The sequence below is a fragment of the Vulpes lagopus genome, chromosome 2 (assembly GCF_018345385.1).
Source record: "Vulpes lagopus strain Blue_001 chromosome 2, ASM1834538v1, whole genome shotgun sequence".
NCBI classification, from domain to species: domain Eukaryota; kingdom Metazoa; phylum Chordata; class Mammalia; order Carnivora; family Canidae; genus Vulpes; species Vulpes lagopus.
Window position 1 is genome coordinate 42,491,428 of NC_054825.1, and position 20,106 is coordinate 42,511,533.

Below are 20,106 nucleotides of genomic sequence, written 5' to 3' on the forward strand. Positions count from 1 at the left end.
ATAAAATCTTAAAAAAAAAATGTTTCTCCAAGAAGCAGAAGAGTTCTAGAGTAGGGGCAGACAAGGGTCTCTTATTTGTTAGAGAATAAAGACAGAAACATGGAGTGAAAGACACATAACAGACCTATTTGTACAGATAGCTTCTGCAAACAATCACAGCTTACTATAATATTTGGTGTAAGGTAGACAATCGATGACTTTTTGCTGAGTGGAGGAAAGAAGAACAGACCCATCCCAATAACAGTGTGTTGGATAAGATTAAAATCAGATTTATATTTTCTTACCTTGACTGCATAGTTATTAAGTGGATCTTTTGCATATGAAGCCGTGTAGTAAACTGCATCACCTGCCTCACAACATGGCTTGTCACTGGTTAGCCTGAAGTCTGACCAGCTGTCCACCCCAAAACGGAGCTGGTCTTTCTGTCCAGCCATGAAGAGGTCTTCACATTTTATAGCCAGTTTCTTCAAGGCATCTGTATGAAGGCTTCGGATTTTACCCATTACTTCTTCCCGATTCTCAAGTCCTCGATAAAGTGCTTGTCTCTGTGGCTTCTGCAAGCCTCGGCCCTGTCTGTAAGAGGGACCACGCCGGCTGGACAGGGACTCCATACTGTTGGAAAATCTATCCTTAATACTGAGAGTGGTTAAGCTGGAGATACTGTTTGTTGCTGAGGGAACAGGTTTCTCCTTGTGTAGAGGTCTTTCCAAGGAGTCATAAGACTCAATGTCCAGTCCTTTGAGTTCATAACTGACGGAAGAGCCAGCACTACTGGCATCCCAGTTGGGGTCGATATCATAGGTGGGATTAGCCATTACGCAAAGACTCGTTTCCATGGATTTTTGGAGGTCTTTGGGGATTGGTTCTGTATTGGCTCTTATGATCATTTTCTTTGGCAGTGGGGGTGGCGTAGGTTGGGACACATTAGGTGCTTCTTGGTCTGTTTTCCCATTAAAGACAATGGCATCATCCAAAGTTCCCTTAGGCTGCCGTGGATGCTTGGGTGGTATCATGGCTGCTCTAGATTGCCCTGTATTGTTTTAAAAGAAAGAAAGAAAAATAATAGTTAAGTTTTTGTTCTTGTTACATAATTGAAACTTAAGGAGAAATAAATACTGTGGCCATAAGACTATATGAAGTCAATGCCTTAATTCAAAATGGTTGGAGAAAAGCAACCAAAGACTTGGTGGGAGCAATAAAATATGAACAATGTCTCAGCATTTCTGTGCCAGAGAACAGGGTAATGGGCTTTGTTTTCAAAAAAAGAACTGAGATTATCCACTCCTGCCCCCAAGAGTACTGTATTTATACTTACTAGAATGTGAAGGAGTGACAGACACTCAAATAATTTCACTGTGACACAGTAGAGATTAAAGCATGTGTAGATTAAGGAAAATACTTGGAAGCATTAAAAAACAAACAAACAAACAAACAAACAAACAAACAAACCGAAACTAGCAATGGGACCACTAGACTGATGCTCAGAAGATACTATTCTGTTCTTTTAATCTTGTTCCAAAGTTACACTGTATTGTATATAGCACTCATCATTTTCAATCCAATACATATGAATACAATTTCATAAACCATGTTATTTTATTTCACTACAGAAATGGATTCTAGCTGGTCTTAAACTGGTTTATGTATGAATTCTTGTGACTGGGATAAGGGAAACAACATACATGAGCAGTCAACTGCTGTTCCAAACATCCTTCACAAGCTCTTCTTACATGATTGTTTTATTTTTTGGGATATAATATATAAACTGTGATTTGAGCAATACTACTTAAAAAATTTTTTTAATTTAAAATTTTAGATTTATATTCAATTTGCCAACATATAGCATAATGCCCAGTGCTCATCACATCACATGCAAACAATATTGCTTTTGAACATTTCTTACAAGCCCTAGTTATAGATCCAATAATCTCTGCTTCCTTTCTAGCACTTGCACTTAGAAGATAATACAGATGTGTGAAAATGAAAACACAACAGCCCAAAATCTTTGGGATGCAGCGAAAGCAGTTCTAAGAGGGAAATGTATAGCAATACAGGCCTACCTCAAGAAGCAAGAAAATGCTTAAATAAAACAATCTAACCTTACATCTAAAGGAGCTAGAAAAAAGAAGAACAAATAGAACCCAAGATGAGTAGAAGCAAAGAAATAATAAAGATTAGAGCACAAATAAATGGCATAGAGAAGTAAAAAAGAAAAAAAAAATCAGTGAAACCAAGAGATGGTTCTTTCAAAAGATAAACAAAACTGATAAACCCTCAGCCAGACTCATTAAGAAAAACAAAGAGAAAGAACCCAAATAAAAGCAGAAACAAGAGAGAAGTAACACTGACACGATAGAAATACAAAGGAATATAAGAGAATACTACAAAAAGTTATATGCCAACAAATTAAACAACTAGAAGAAATGAATAGATTCCTAGAAACATACAATCTTTCAAAACTGAATCAGGAAGAAACAGAAAATCTGAACAGATCGACTATAAGTAATGAAATTGAATTGGTAATAAAAAAAAAAAATCCAACAAACAGAAGTCCAGGACCAGATGGGTTCATAGATAAATTCTACCAAACTTTTTTTTTTTTTAGATTTTATTTATTTATTTATGAGAGACAGAGAGAGAGAGAGAGAGAGGCAGAGACACAGGCAGAGGGAGAAGCAGGCTCCCCGTGGGGAGCCCGATGTGGGACTTGATCCCAGGACCCCAGGATCACACCCTGAGCCAAAGGCAGTCGCTAAACTGCTGAGCCACCCAGGGATCCACTCTACCAAACATTTATTTATTTATTTGTTTGTTTGTTTTAAAATATTTTATTTATTTATTCATGAGAGACACACACACAGAGAGAGAGAGAGAAAGAGAGAGAGAGGCAGAGACACAGGCAGAGGGAGAAGCAGGCTCCATGCAGGGAGCCCCAACGTAGGATTCGATCCCGGGTCTCCAGGATCATGCCCTAGGCTGAAGGCGGCGCTAAATCGCTGAGCCACCCAGCTGCCCTCTACCAAACATTTAAAGAAGAGATTAATATATATTCTTCTCAAACTATTCTAAAAATTGAAAAGGAAGGAAAGCTTCCAAATATATAATATAAATAAACACGAGGCCAACTTCACCCTAATACTAATACCAGACAGACACTGCAAAAAAAGGGGAGAGAGAGCGAGAGAGGGAGAGAGAGAGGGAGAGAAGAGAGAGAGAGAAACCATACGCCAATATCCCTGATGAACATAGATACAAATATCTTCAACAAAATATTAGCAAACTAAATTGAACAATACATTAAAGAATCATTCACCATGATCAAATGAGATTTATTCTGGGGATGCAAAGATGGTTCGATATTCACAAATCAATCAATGTAGATATAGCACATCAACAAAACGAAGGATAAAAATCATATGATCATGTTAATAGATGCAGAAAAAGCATCTATCAAAACCCAACATCCATTCATGATAAAAACTCTTAATAAAGTGGGCTTAGAGGAAACATATCTCAACATAATAAAGCCTTATATGAAAAACCCATAGGTAACACCATACTCAATGGTGAAAACTGGACCTTTCCCTCTAAGATCAGGGACAAGACAAAGATGTCCACTCTTGCCACCTTTATGTACCAAAGTACTGGCCACAGTAATCAGATAAGAAAAAGAAATGAGGCATCCATATTGGGAAAGAAGTTAAACTGTCACAATTTGCAGACGACATACTATACATAGAGAACCTTAAAGATTCCACTAAAAAACAACTAGAAGTAATAAATGAATTCAGGAAAGTTGCATGATACAAAATTAGTACCCTGAAACTGTAGTGCCTCTATATACTAATAATGAAGTCGCAGAAAAAGAAATTAAGAAAACAGTCCCGTTTATAATTGCACCAAAAGCTTAGGAATAAACTTAACCAAAAAGGCGAAAGGCCTGCAGTCTGAAAACTATAAGACACTGATAAAGGAAAATGGATATGATACAAATAAATGGACAGATATTCCATGCTCATGGATTAGAAGAATTAATATTGTTAAAATGTCTATATTACCCAAAAGAATCTACAGGTTAAATACAATCCCTATCAAAATACCAACACTATATTTCACAGAACTAGAAAAATAATCCCAAAATTTGTATAGAACCACAGTAAACACCAAATAGCTAATGCAATCTTGAGAAAGAAAAACAAAGCTGGAGGCACCACAATTTCAGATTTCAAATTACACTGAGAAGCTTTAGTAATCAAAACAATATAGTGCTGACACAAAAACAGACACAGAGATCAACAGAGCAGAATAGCCCAGAAACAAACCCAAAATTATATGATTATTTAATCTGTGACAAAAGAGGCAAAATATCCAAGGGGAAAAGATAGTCTCTTCAGTAAATGGTGCTGGGAAAACTGGACAGCTATTGTAAAAGAATGAAACTGGACCACCTTTTAATACCATACACAAAAATAAACTCAAAATGAATTAAAAGACCTATATGTGAGACCTGAAACCAAAGAAATCCTAGAAAAGAACACAGGCGGTAATTTCTTTGGCATCAGCTATAGTAATACTTTTCTAGATGTGTTTTCTAAGGCAACAAAAGCAAAATCAAACTATTAGGACTATACCAAAATAAAAAGCTTTTGTACAGCAAAGGAAACCATCAACTGAACAAAAAGGCAACCTGCTGAATGGGAGAAGATATTTGCAAATGATATGTCTTAGAAGGGATTAATATCCAAAATATATAAAGAATTTATACAACTCAACAACAAAAACCCAAACAATCTAACAAAAAGATGGGTAAAGGACCTAAATAGATAAAGAAAACATACAGATGGTCAACAGACACATGAAAAGGTGCTCAACATCAATCATCAGGGAAATGCAAATCAAAACCCCAATGAGATATTACCTTACATCTGTCAGGGCTAAAATAAGAAAGATAAGGAATGACGAATGTTGGCAAGGATGCAGAGAAAAAGGAACCCTCATATACTGTTGGGGGGAATGTAAATTGGTACAGCCAATGGGAACTAGAATGGAGGTTCTTCAAAAAATTAAAAATAGAAATACCACATGATCCAATAATTTCACTTGGGTATTTAACCAAACATAAAAAAGGATGAGATCGTGCCATTCGAGGTATCATGAATGGTATTATGCTAAGTGAAGTAAGACTGAGAAAGACAACACAGGATTTAATTCATAAGTGGAATCTAACCTCCCTCCCCAACAAACAAATGAAAAACCCAAATGAATAAACAAAAGGTAGAATGAGACTATAAACACAGAGAACAAATGGATGGATGCCAGAGGAGAGAAGGGTGGGGGTCTGGGCAAAATGGGTTGAAGGGGAGTGGGAGATACAGACTTCCACTTACGGAATGAATAAGTAAGTCATGGAACAAAAAAGGATGGAATAAGGAATGTAATCAATGCTATTGTAACAGTGGTGCAGTGGGAGATGTTTAGCTACTTAGCTACGCCCGTGGTAAACACAGCATAATGTATAAACAAATACACCTGTGATCAATTAATTACGTCTTTGGACTTACTCTATAAAGGGGAGAAACATTATTTTTTTAAAGACAGAGAAATATTACCATGGAACTTTTATAAAAGTTGTTATAATTAGTAATGTTATTAAAATGAGGCCTTGGGACACCTGGGTGGCTCAGTGGTTGAGTGTCTGCCTTTGGCTTAGGTCGTGATCCCGGGGTCCTGAAATTGAGTCCTGCATCAGACTCCCCACAGGAGGCCTGCTTCACCCTGTGCCTATGTCTCTCTCTCTCTCTCTCTCTCTGTGTGTCTCTCATAAAAATAAATAAATAAATAAATAAAAATAAATAAAATCTTTAAAAAAACAATTAAAATGAGGACTTAATGAATATCTTAGAATAAGAGTATAATGCTGTTATGGGATGAGTTACATTCTCTCTCCCAAAATGTTGAAGTCATAACCCCTGGTACCTGTGAACTAGAGTCTTTGTAGAGGTAATCAAGTTAAGAGGAGGTCATTAGGGTGGACTTTAATCCAATATGACTGATGTCCTTATAAAAAGAGGAAACATCATATAAAAAGAGACAAAAGGGAGAACACCATGTGGTGACAGGGACAGAGAATGGCAGCTGCAAGCCAAGGATGTCAAGGATTGATAGCCACCACCAGCCACTAGAAGAGGTAAGGAAGGATTCTATTCAGAGCCTCAGAGAAAGCATGGCTTTGCTGACACCTTGACTTCAGACTTCTAGCCTACAAAACTGTTAAGAGAATAAATTTCTCTTGTTTTAAGGCATGCAGGTTATGCTACTTTATGACAGCAGCCCCATGAAACTAATACATGCTCCTATTGATGGTCAGATAGAATAAAAGGCAGAAGAACAGATGGTCTTGAAGATAATAATGAATCGAGAAGGTTGCTTGTTTTTATTAAAATCATGTCCTTGTAGAAAAGCCTAGGGTGGGCACCAATATAAACTGTGGAATATATTGTTAGTATTCCACAATACTATTCTTATTTATGCAACTCTCTCCAAGACCACCTAGAGGTTTATACAAACCATGACAATATCTATAGCAAACCTAAAGACTATCTTTCTTCACCAATGGCATTTGGCAAATAAACATTTTTTTTTTTTAAGATTTTACTTATTTATTTATGAGGGACACAGAGACAGAGAGAGAGGCAGAGACACAGGCAGAGTGAGAAGCAGGCTCCATGCAGGAAGCCCAACGCGGGACTCGATCCCAGGTCTCCAGGATCACGCCCTGGGCTGAAGGCAGCGCTAAACCGCTGAGCCACCGGGGCTGCCCAAATAAACATTTTTTACAGGGAAGAGCATTACATTACATTACATATAAACAAAAAATGAGTGTGCGCACGTGCGCGTGTATGTGTACAGCATAAAAATGAGAGAGACAAAGAATATAAGAATGCTAAGAGAACCAGGACTTTGCTTGATTCATTATTGTATACTCTATGTCAAGACAGGGCTTGGATATAAAAGATGCTCAATAAATGTTTCTTGGGTGTCTGGGTGGTTCAGCCAGTTAAGCATCCAACTCTTGATTTCGGCTCAGGTCATGATCTCAGGGTCATGGGATGGAGCCCCACATCTCACTCCAAGCTCAGCGGGGAATCTGCTTGATATTCTCTCCCTCTTTCTCTGCCGCTCCTCCTACTTGTCCACATACTCTTTCTCTCTCTCTCTCAAATAAATAAATCTTTAAAAAATAAATGTTTTTTAAATGACTAAAAGAGTAAATGAGAGCTGAAAGAGAGTAAGTGATAAAATTACACAGTTACCTATAACAAGAAGAGATACTGAATTAGTAATTTAAAACATTCCGACAAAGGAAAGTCCAGGGCGACATGGCTTTATTGATGAATTCTAGCAAATGTTTAAAGAAGAATGAATATCAATCCTGCACAAACTCTTCCAAAAATAGAAGGGGAGGGAACACTTCCTCAGCTTGAAATCTATGAAGCCAATATTACCTACACACCAAAATCACACAAAGGCATCACAAGAAAACTAGACACCAATGTCCCTTATGAATACAGACACAAGAATCTTTACAAAATACTAGCAAACTGAATCTAGCATATAAAAGGGATTATATACCACTATGAAGTTGGATTTGTCCCAAGAATGCATGGCTGGTTTTAGCATCTGAAAAATCAAACAATGGAATATACCATGCAAACTAAATAAAGGGGGAAAAAAACTCACACAACCACTTTAACAGATGCAGAAAAAGCATCTGAGAAAATCCAACACCCTTTTGAGATGAAATACTAGATACACTGGGAATAGGAAAGAACATCCTCAAACTGATAAAGGGCACCTATGAAAGCCCCTAAGTGAACATCAGCCTTAATGGTAAAAAAACTTCATTATTTCCCCAGTAAGATCCAGAATAATACAAGGATTTCCATCTTGTCACTTCTATTCTATATTTCACTGGAAGATCTAGCCAAGGTGGGCTAGGGGAAAAAAAAAAAGAAACAAAAACATCCAGATTGGTAAAGAAGTAAAACTATCTCTATTCAAAGAAAACATAATCTTGTATATAGGAAAGCCTGAGGAATATACCAATTCATCAAGGTTGCAAGATATAAGATCTGTATAAAACAATTGTATTTCTACACACTAGCAATGAAAAACCCAAAAAATCATTATTAAAAAACACCCCCATTTACAGTATCACCAAAAACAATAAAGTATTTAGGAACAAATTTAACAAAGGAAGGGCAGTACTTATACACTGGAAGCTACCCAAAACACGGAAAGCAATTAAAGATCTAAATAAATGGAAAGACATCTTAATGTTCACAGATCAGGGACTTAATATGTTAAGATGTAACTACTCCCCAAATTGTTCTGAAGATATGTAATCCCTATCAAAATCTCAGCTGTCTTTCTTGCAGGAATTGACAGAAGGATCCCAAAATTCGTATGGGAACACACTGGATCTATCTAATCAAAAAAATATCTTGAAAAAGAACAAAGTTGGAGAACTCACATTTCTCAATTTCAAAACTATAGTAATCAAGGCTTTATGTACTGTATGTTGGGGGGAAAGGGCACAACAGGTGAAAGGGATTAAGAGGGACAAATTTCCAGTTACAAACTAAAGTCACAGGGATGAAAAGTACATAAGGAATAGTCAATAATACTGTAATAACTTTATATGATGACAGATGGTAACTACACTTATCTTGGTGAGCATTTTGTAAAGTATATAAATATTGAATCACTATGTTCTCCACCTAAAACTAATATAAATATTGTACATCAATTATACTTCAATTAAAAAAAGATTGTATGTACTAATACTTGAAACATAAATGAATGGAATAGAATTGAGAGTACAGAAATAAGCCTTTGTATTTATGGTCAATTTCCAGCAAGGGTGCCAAGATAATTCAGTAGGGAAATAGTAGTTTTTCCAACAAATGGTGCTGAGACAACTGGATATCCATATACAGAAGAATGAAATTGAACTCCTACTTTATACTGTATACAAAAAGTAACTAAAATATAGCAAAGATCTCAACATATGAAACTAAAACTATAAAGCTCTTAGAAGAAAACATAGGAATAAATCTTTTCAACCTTGGATTAGGGAATGATGTCATAGATATGACACCTAAAAGCACAAGCAAAAAAAAATAAATTGGAATTCAAAAAAATTAAACTTTTATGCTTCAAAGAACAACTTCAAGAAAGTGAAAAGACAACCCATAGAGTGGGAGAAAATATGTGCATATCTGATAAAAGACTTGTATCCAGGATTTATAAATAACTTACAATAAAGAGATAAATAATCCACTACAAGTGGGCAAAGGATTTGCACAGTCCTGTCTCCAAAGATATGCAAATGCCAATAAGCACACAGAAAGACGGTCAACATCACTACCCATTAAGTATATGCAAAACAACGCCACTTCTCCTCCACAAAGCTAGCTAGAATCAAAAAGATGGACACATGTTGGTGAGGATATGGAGAAATCCAAACCCTCACCTATTGCTAGTAGGAATCTAAAATGGTACAATCACCTTGGAAAACAGTTTGGTAGTTACTCAAAAAGTAAAACATGACGTTTACTACATGATCCAGCATTTCCAATCCTACATATATATCCAAAAGAAATGAAGACATATGTCCACTTGTACACAAAGGTTCTTAGCAACACTATTTCTAACAACCAAAGAGTGGACCCATATGTACATCAAACCAACTGATGAATGGATAAATGAATATTATTCAGACATAAGAAGAAATGAAGTACTGATATGAACCTTGAAAATATTACACTAAGTGAGAGGGGCCAGTCATAAAGGCCACATATCATATGATCCTACTTTTATGAAACATCCAGAAACAGGTAAATCCCTAGAGACAGAAAGTAGATTAGTGGTGTCAGGGGGATGTGGAGAATGGAAATGGAGAGTGACTGCTGTGTAGGGTGATAAAAATGTTCTGGAATTAGGTACTAGTAATGATTGTAAAATTCTGTGAATATACTAAAACTCTGGGAATTGTACCCTCTGAATATTACAGTATGTAAATTATATCTCAATAAAGCAAATCAACCATTCATTCTTAGAAACTACGGTAAATCCAGTTTCTAGTCACATCTTCCCGTTCCTCTGTGCCCTTACTATCACCAACGATGGAGGGGCTCGGTATCAGCTGCAGTCTTCCTGTGATGATGAGGCCTCCTTCCCAGAGCTGCCCCAGCCCTATTCTGCCTCAGCTAATGTGAGAATCAGAAACAGACTTTATAACAAGCCTTATTTTCCACTTGCTAACCCAGACCTTTCAGAGATGCAGTGTGATGGAGAAGGTTAGAAGCAGCGAACCGGACCAGCACCTTATCATCCTTGCTGGACTCTGTGATAGTCTCTGTTATCACGGTCTCCAGCTTTGCCTCTCACACCACATTAGTCATTACAGGTTTTTTTTTTTTTAAACACCAAAGCTGATCATGGTAGTCCTCTACTTAAAAAATATGTCCTTGAGAATTTGGACTTCATCCCAAGGACAGAATTTTCTTGGCTCAAGCACAGAAAGCATTTCACCTTGCATCTGAAGTCAGAGCTCGCAGTTTATTTAGCCCTGTTGGCTACTTCATGCTCGCTCGCTCTCTCTGCTCAGGCTAACCCTCTTCCAGGAATGTTTCTCTCTCCTTCTCCTCTTTAAACATTCTGTGTTAGAGGAGTGTTTCCTACTCCACTCCCCCAAACTGACCCGCTTTTTCCCTGGGACCTCATATATGGTTGTGAACATTTCTCTCCAACTACTGACAACACTTCATTTGTAGCCTTGTCTGAACTCCCTACTGGTGTCGCTCATTGAGGGTAGACACTGTTTCATTTGTCTACCCAGGAACAAGCAAAGAGGCTGGCTGGAGGGAAACAGAAGGAAAAAAGTAAAAAGGGAAGGAAGAAACTAGAAATACAAACTTATTCTTGGCCTTTCCAATGTGATCTCTAGAAGAGGCATGTCATTCCCCCCTCCTTCTCCAAATTAGAACAAATAAAAATAATCATGGGCATGGAAAGAATGGATTCCCAAGGAGTTTTTTTTAAAAAACTACCTCAGAACTGGCAAGTGAGACAAAGTCTATCACTATCAGCAGCTCTCTGGTGCTTATCACGAGAGGTGGAAGAGGGCTCATCATGCCGCTCTCCGCCACCTAGAGAATAAAGTTCAAACTCTTCAGCAAGCTGGCCGAGGCTCTCAGTCTTATCTACCACCATTTCTCATCAACTCTCCCACACAGGCACTCGCTTCCTGGTCTTTCAATATGCTCCATATTTTTATTTCTCCATCTCTGCTTGAGTAAAAGTGTGTCCTAAGCCTAGTTCAGATGGCCTTCTCCACAGAAGCTTCCCTGCTCCCTACTCCCCACATCCGAACTGGGAACCATCATTTCTTCCTCTGAGCTCTCTTAGCACTTTTAGCCCTCTATACCGTGTGGATATTTATTTTTTACACTCCTCAGAAGTTAACGGTGAGAGACATGCAGCAGTTGTGCAGTAGGTGGAGTTGTGTGGGGCCAGACCGAAGGGCAGAGTCAGAAGAGCTGCTTATCATTCCCAAATGAAAATGGACAGCCAAGGCAGCAGGGAAATAAAGATAATTAATAGTGGCTTCTCCTCCCAAACAGCAAGACAGGATCTCCTGGGAGCTGCGATTTCCACACGGGAACCAGAAACTTCTGCATCTTAGATGCAGAACCATAAGCGTTCCACAGCCCATGCTAATGGGTCAAGCCATTCTCCCACATCTAAAAGTGTTTTGTGTTCTTATTTTTTTCCTCAAGAAAGGCAAGTTCTCCTAAATGTTTTAAAAGCTTGGTATCTTGGCTATATTTATTTTAAACTTCTAATCCTGGACATTCCTCTCCAGCCTCTGAGGGACCAGACACTAAGCTCAGCTTTCAGCAGCCTTGATATAACATCACATACTCTACATTTTTGTGGCATACCAGCTCTCGAAACAGAAAAAAAAGAATAGATTGTGTTCTAAATCTTGCCCGGCTATAGACTAAAAAAGTTCTCTTGGACAAATATGTCTGACTAAACCACATCCAAACCTTACTTTGCCCCTTTTTGAACTTCCTTATTCTATCTCTTTATTCTCTCCCCAACTTAAAAATGATTTTGGACTGACCGAGAAGCCCCTGTATCATGTTCTGAAAAGTAAATGATGACAGAAAGATTAAAAGGGAATAATTTAATGACACTTTGTAGAAGCCAAAACGGTGTTTAAAACTCCTCAAGAAGGAAAGTGATTGATATAGGACTCTTAAAACTTACGAGATTGGTATGATAAGTAGAAAGGAAATTATTAAAAAAAACCCTGTATCTCTAAAGATCAACATTTATTTAGTTTTTAAATATTTATTTACTTATTTTAGAGAGAAGAGGGGGAGAGAGAGAGCTAGTACAAGCCGGAGGGGCAGAGGGAGAGGAAGAGAGAATCTCAAGCAGACTCCTTGCCGAGCGCAGAGCATGATGATGCCAGGCTTGATCCCAGGACCCTGAGATTCTGACCTGAACTGAAATTAAGAGTGGGATGGCTGACCAGCTGAGCCACACAGGCACCCCAAGATAACATTTTAAAGATGGTCACATACTGCAAAACTCAAAATAATAATTCTATTGTGACAGAGATCTGCTGAAAGGCACTGCCATGGAAGATCCACTAGGGACAAACCACAGCAGAGGTGTGCCTAAGACCTGACTATCAGGGCGCCTGGGTGGCTTAGTCGGTTGAGCGTCTGCCTGCATCTCAGGTCATGACCTCAGGGTCTTGGGATGGAGCCCCGCATCTGGCTCCCTGCTCAGTGGGGAGTCTGCTCCTCCCTCCCTTGTGCTCTCTCTTTCTCTCAAATAACCAAATAAATAATCTAAAAAAAGACCTCACAAGCATTATAATTTTGGGGTGCTAGGGATTAAAGGCACTTAGTAATGGCACATTTGGACAGGAGCAGATAGGTTAATGAGCATAATTAACTCTTCATTCCCCAAAGACAGAATTGTCATGGGCTTCTGGTTGGTCTCTCTGCCTCCAATTATCTCGTAGGTAGCTCCCAGGATGGTCTTTTAAAAATCCTGATCTTGTCCTTTATTCAAATTCTCTCAGTGGCTCTCCATTTCCCACAGTAAAAGCTATACTCACTGTGATGTATACATACCATTATGATCCAGCCTCACTTTTCCACTTTGTCTCATCTCCCCTACTCTGCCCCCTTTCCCGCTGTACTTAAGCTACCCTGATTAATTACCTGTGGTTAATTGAACGCTTATTGCTCTATTAAGCTTTAGGCCTTATACACACTCTTCCCTACACCTGGAATATTCTCCTTTGCTTGTCAAACTGGCAAGCTCTGCTCAAAACCTAAGTAATCTTCTCCTAGACTCCTCCAAGCAGAGGCTTTCATTAAACCTTTAAATATCTGCATCACAGTAACTAGAATATGGGCTCCTAAGAGGCCAGCCCATGTCTGTCTTTCTCAAAGGCCAAGAGTTCTTGAAGATAGCAGTGCTATTTCCAGCACCAGGAGATAGCTGGTATTTGACAAATGTTTGCTGAATAAACATATTAAAGCCCAAAATAAATTGAACATATTTTTCTACTTAAATTGTAATTTCACCCCTAATTTTTTTTCCAGGGCTCATGACAAGTAATATAGATGAGAATAGGAAGAGAGGACAAAGGAAGAGACACCATCTCCAAACTGGGAAATATGCACGGTGGTTTATAAATATAGATGTCACATACCACTGTGCACCAGTCTTGTCAAGTGACAAGGCCACCACGGGCTAACCCCAGCGTTCACTCTATCAGCTCGTTGCAGCAGGCGTCAGCAGCTTAGGAGGAAGGGTCCCACCACAGTCAGATGGAAGCACCAACTGGCAAACCCCAGCGGACATAAACATCATGCCACATGACAAAATGAAGCTGACCTCCAACGACCACTCAGATAAAGAGATGCACTAACCACTTTAAAGAATGTCAGTGGTGTAGCAGCTGCCGGACTCCGTTTTTGTAGAATGTCATTTGGAAACCTCTCCAAGAACAGAGATTATTTATTTGGGGTTAAGTTATCTATGTAATTTGAATATTGTACTCTGCCAACTAATTCTAGTATATGGGAAACTATTTTTAAATCCAAATGCAGCTAAGTTAAAAGATAGGGACACAGTCTATGATTTCTTTTAAAATAGAAATAATTATATTTTTAAGAAGTACAACAAATGCTCAAACAAATGTTCAAAGCAGTCAATCTCAGGTGTTTTTTCTTTAAATATCTAGATAATCTAAAACTGCAATTCTTTATCTTTGGTTCAAATTATTAATTCTGAATTGTGTAGAAAAATATCTGGCTCATAGAAGTTCCTCAGTAATTATTGTTGAGTAAATGAACTAATGGCAATGTATCCTTCAGAATGATTTTTTTAAAGCTTCTATTTATGATGATATTATGCCATAATTACAACATCAAGGCCAGCAATGCAACGACACTCTTTTAAGTACACTCACCTCTATTTTTAAAAAGATTTTATTTTAAAGTAATCTCCACCCCCAACATGGTGCTTAAATTCACAATCCCAAGATCAAGAGTCACATGCTCTACTGACTGGGTCAGCCAGGTGCCCCTCACCCCTTAACATTTTGCACTGATGATCAATACATTGCCAAAGGAAGTTCTGGAGACAGAAGACTTTCAGGTGTTTTCTTTCTGTGTTTGAAAGATATAGCCTTGGGCAGCCCGGGTGGCTCAGTGGTTCGCCGCCGCCTTCAGCCCACGGCCTGATCCTGGAGACCTGGGATCAAGTCCCACATCGGGCTCCCTGCATGGAGCCTGCTTCTCCCTCTGCCTGTGTCTCTGCCTCTCTCTCTATGTCTCTCATGAATAAATATGTCTTTTCTAAAAAAGAAAGATACAGCCTTAAAGAGATGCTCTAGTAAGCAAGATAAGAAATGTGAAGGGGTTCCTGGCTGGCTGGCTCAGTCAGTAGACTGTGTAACTCTTGATCTCAAGGTTGTAAGTTCCAGCCCCATGTTGGATGCGGAGATTACTTAAAGAAAACACACACACACACACACACACACACACACACACACAACTAATCTTGGGACCCCTGGCGGTGCAGTCGGTTAGGTGTCCAACTCTTTATTTCGGCTCAGGTCATGATCTCAGGGTCCTAGGATGGAGCCCTGTGTCAGGCCCCTCCCCTGTCTGTACTCTTCATCTAAAATAACTAAATCTTTTAAAAAAAGCAAAAGCTAGAAATAATTAAGCTTACTGAGGAAGGTATATTGAAAACTGAGGTAGGCCTCTTAAACAAGTTAGTCAAGTTGTGAATGCAAAGGGAAAGTTCTTGAAGGAAATTAAAAGCGCCACTCCAGTAAACACACGAATCATAAGAAAGAAGAACAGTCTTACTGCTGATATGAAGCAAGTTTTAGTGGTCCGAAGAAAGATCAAACCAGCCACAACATTCCCTAGACTAATCCAGAGCAAAGCCTTAACTCTCTTCAATTCTATGAAGACTAAGAGGTGAGGAAGCTGCAGAAGAAAGGGTGGAAGCTAGCAGAGATTGGCTCATGAGGTTTAAGAAAAGAAGCCATCTATCTCCATAACATAAAAGTGTAAAATGAAGAAGCCAGTGCTCATGTAGAAGCTGTAGTATGTTTATCCAGAAATCTAGCTAAGATAATTAATGAAGGTGGCTACAGTAAGCAATCAGACTTTCTGAGGTTCTCTCTTTTTGCCCCTCCCCGCCCTCATGTCTGCTCTCATTCTCTCAAGTAAATAAATAAATCTTAGGGGAAAAAAAAAAAGTGGGGACTGAACTAATGGAATCTCATGATAGAACTTTAACAGATGAGGAATTACTTAGCATGGGTAAGCAGAGAAGGTAGTCTCTTGAGATGGAAACTGCTCCTGAAGATGCTGTAAAGATCACTGAAATGACAACAAAGGATTTAGAAGATGACGTAAGAGTTAGTTGATAAAGCACAGGCAAGGTTTGAGAAGACTGGCTCCAATTTTGAAAGGAGTTCTACTGTGGGTAAAATGCTACCAAACAGCATCACATGCTACAGAGAAGTTGTTGATGAAGAGTCATATGATGCAGTAAACTGCACTATTGTCTTATTTTAAGAAATTGCCACAACCACCCCATCCTTCAGCAACCACCACCCTGATCAGTCAGTAGCCAGCATCATCGAGGCAAGACTCTCCCCCATAAAAGGATTACAATACACTGAAAGCTTATATAATGTTTAGCATTTTTTAGTAATAAAGTAGCTTTTAATTAAGATATATATATTGCTTTTTAGATATAATACTATTGCACATTTAAAAGACTAGAATATGTGATAAACATAAATTTTATATGCACTGGGAAACCAAAAAGTTAATTTGATTTGCTTTATGGAACCAAACCTGCAAGATCTCCAAGGTATGCCTGGATTAGAACTTAAAAAGCTAGTCAATTAATGAAACACATGAACTGGGTGGGACTTGAAATTTTCCTATATGAAGTTTCCTGAGGAGGGCTTAACTTTCCTAATCTGGGACTATTATGAAGTCAAATGCGAAAGTCACTTTTGGGTAACTCATTCAAACAGGTTCTTAGTACCTACTGCATGTTTTAGGTAATGTGCTAGGTTGTAGGCATACAGATAAAGAGGTAAGCCAAGAATCTGTCAACGGAGACTTGATACTTTTAAAAAGCAATGTGAAGAGTACTCAGTTACAAAGTGAATGAAGGCAAGCTAAACTCACAGACTTATTTCTAACACAGTAAAAGTTATTATGAGCTCCTGATTTTATTTTATTTTTTAAATTTTTATTTATTTATGATAGTCACAGAGAGAGAGAGAGAGGCAGAGACACAGGCAGAGGGAGAAGCAGGCTCCATGCACCGGAAGCCCGACGTGGGATTCGATCCCGGGTCTCCAGGATCGCGCCCTGGGCCAAAGGCAGGCGCCAAACCGCTGCGCCACCCAGGGATCCCAAGCTCCTGATTTTAGAAGGCTGGTAGAGTAGTCAGGTGTGCCACATAAAAAAGAGGGATATTTCTTCTAGACATCTTGAGATAGACAAAGAAATGTGGGGAAAACATTCAAGGTCTGATTGAAAAAACATTCTAAAAAAAAAGAAAAAGAAAAAGAAAAAACATTCTATTACTTTGGGAAATCATTTTGGATGGCTGATGCCCAGCTAACATCAGCTTGAGGTTGATTAAGATGTTATAGGTTAGGGTTTGTCCAGTGACTTCATATTACCATCAACCAGAGTAAAATCATCATTCCGTAAGGCGCAATCTTCTTAAGGAGCTTCCAAGTTGCATAAAGACCAATATGATTTTTGTGCCCACACAAGATAATACAAATGCCCCAAATAACTGATTCTTTAAAGCAGTGCTGTCCAACAGAACTTTCTATATCTGCATGTCCAATATAATACGTACTAGTCACCTGGGGCTACTGAGCCCTTGAAATGATGTGAGACTAAGACACTGAATTTTAATGAATTTAAATGTAAATAGCCAGATGTGGCTAGTGGCTACCAACTATACTGGATAGTACAGCTCTAGAATCTAATAATCTAGTTTAAACAAAATAATGTTTGCTTTATTTATGTTAAGGAGAAGAAAAAAGGCACCTGCATGAACCCCAGAGAATGATCTCTAAGGTAAAAAGACATAGTTCTAAGGTATGGTTTGCATAAGTCAGTAGCTTTTTGAGGGAATGGTTGAATCAGGACAGCTTTTATTATACCCCAGTGGAGTAACAACACTGTCATCAAGGGTAGAGGTCTAATGGGGGGTTCTGAAGTAAGGTAATCAAGGCCCATTCCAATTGAGTTTTTCCAACTTATTAGTTTTCAGAGCTATCTAAGAAGTGTGGGAACTATGAAACAAATCCAAACCATGTCCCTTTGTTTTGCTATAATTAGCAGACCTTGAGGGTCCTGTATCCTATATCATATTCACAAGGTCAGTCTTCAGTTGTGCAGGCAACCCCAAACTTTTTGAATTTACATTTTGTTCTGCTTACGTAATATATTTTTAAAAGATTTTATTTATTTGAGAGAGAGAGAGGGAGAGAGAGAGAGAGAGAGAGAGAGAGAGAACGAACACAAATGGGAGGAGGAGCAGGGGGAGGACAAGCAGACTCCAAGCTGAGAACGGAGCACAAAGCCTGATGCAGGACTTGATCTTGCAACTCTGAGAATGGGACCCAAGCTGAAACCAAGAGTCAGGCGCTTAACCAACTGAGCCACACAGGCACCTCTCAACATTTCTAACAAAAACTTTAAATTATTTCCACTCTTTTCTACATTTTCTGGCTAGTACATTGAACACAGGAGAAAGTACATGAAGGAGAAAACAACAGCGTATCTTTGGGAAGAAATAAAGGAACTTCACAATTAACTCTCTTACACTGTTGGTGGGAATGCAAGCTGGTGCAGCCACTCTGGAAAACAGTATGGAGGTTCCTCAAAAAGCTGAAAACAGAATTATCCTATGACCCAGCAACTGCACTACTGGGTATTTACCCCAAAGACACAAATGAAGTGATCTGAAGGGGTACCTGCACCCCAATGTTTATAGCAGCAATGTCCACAACAGCAAAACTATGAAAAGAACCAGATGTCCATCGACAGATGAATGGATAAAGAAGATGTGGATGGATATATATATATATATGCATGCTAGTACTCAGCCATCAAAAAAAAAAAAAAAAAAAAAGAAAGAAAGAAAGAAAGAAAGAAAGAAAGAAAGAAAGAAAGAAATCCTGCTATTTGCAATGACGTGGATAGAACTAGAGGATATTATGCTAAGTATATTAAGTTATCAGAGAAAAACAATTATATGATCTCACTCATATGTGAAATTTAAGAATCAAACAGAGGATCATAGGGGAAGAGAGGAAAAAATAAAACAAGATGAAGTCAGACAGACAAACCATAAGAGATTCTTAACTATAGGAAACTGAGGGTTGCTGGAGGGGTGGGGGATGGGATGATGGGGTACCTGGGTGATGGACATTAAGGAGAGCAAGTGATGTCATGAACACTGGGTATTATGTAAGACTAATGAATCACTGACCTCTACCTCTGAAACCAGTAATATGTTATATGTTAATTAACTGAATTTAAATAAAATTTTAAAAATCAGGGGAAAAAAAAGGAAATTCACATTTTTTTAAAGGAATTTCTGACTAATAAGCACATAAAAATAGGCTCAACATCCTTACTCATCAGAGAAATGCAAATTAAGACCACAATAAGATACCATCTTATGCCCTCTAGAATGAGACGTACAATAACCAACGGGCGGATGACATGGAGAAGCTGGGAACATTACACATTGCTGGGGGGAATGCAAAATGGTTAAACCATTTTGAAATACAATGTAAAAGTTTCTCAAAAATTTAAAGACAAAACTATTAGACTACCTAGCAATTCTACTCCTACAAAATTGTCCAAGGGAGATTAAAACATACCCACAGAAAGGCTTGCACATGGATGTTCATGGCAACATTATTCGTAATATCCAAAATTTGCAAAACAATCTAAATGTCCACCAACCAGTGAAGGATAGATAAATGTGATATATCCATTTGATGAAATACTATTCACAGTCAAAGGAAATAAACTATGGACACACACTACATCATGAATGAACCTCAAAAACACTGTGCTAAGTGCAAGAAGCCAAACACAACACATCATATATTGTATCATTCATTCATATCATATCTTTCCATTTATATGAAATGTTCAAGAAAGGTTAAGTTCATAAATACAGAAAGCAGATTAGTGGTTTTTCTGGGACTGGATGTGGAACATGGATTAGCTGTAAATGGGTGTGAGGGATTTTATTGAGGGGATGAAAATGTTCTAACACTGATTTATGGTGATGGTTATACCACAGTAAAGTTACCAACAAATCACTGAATTGTACACTTGAAATAGGTATATTTTATGGTACAAAAAACCACCATACCTTTATCTATTTTTTTAACCAGAAAAAAAGGAACTTCATAATTATTAAATA

General features: G+C 38.2%; 1 protein-coding gene across 1 annotated transcript in view; it reads right to left on the reverse strand.

Annotated features, from left to right (window-relative positions):
• Positions 1-20,106, reverse strand: part of PEAK1 (pseudopodium enriched atypical kinase 1) — a 294,514-nt gene that overhangs the window by 25,939 nt on the left and 248,469 nt on the right. The window contains 1 exon segment of the mRNA XM_041739889.1: positions 285-1,030. Within this exon segment, the coding sequence (XP_041595823.1) occupies positions 285-1,030 (746 nt within the window).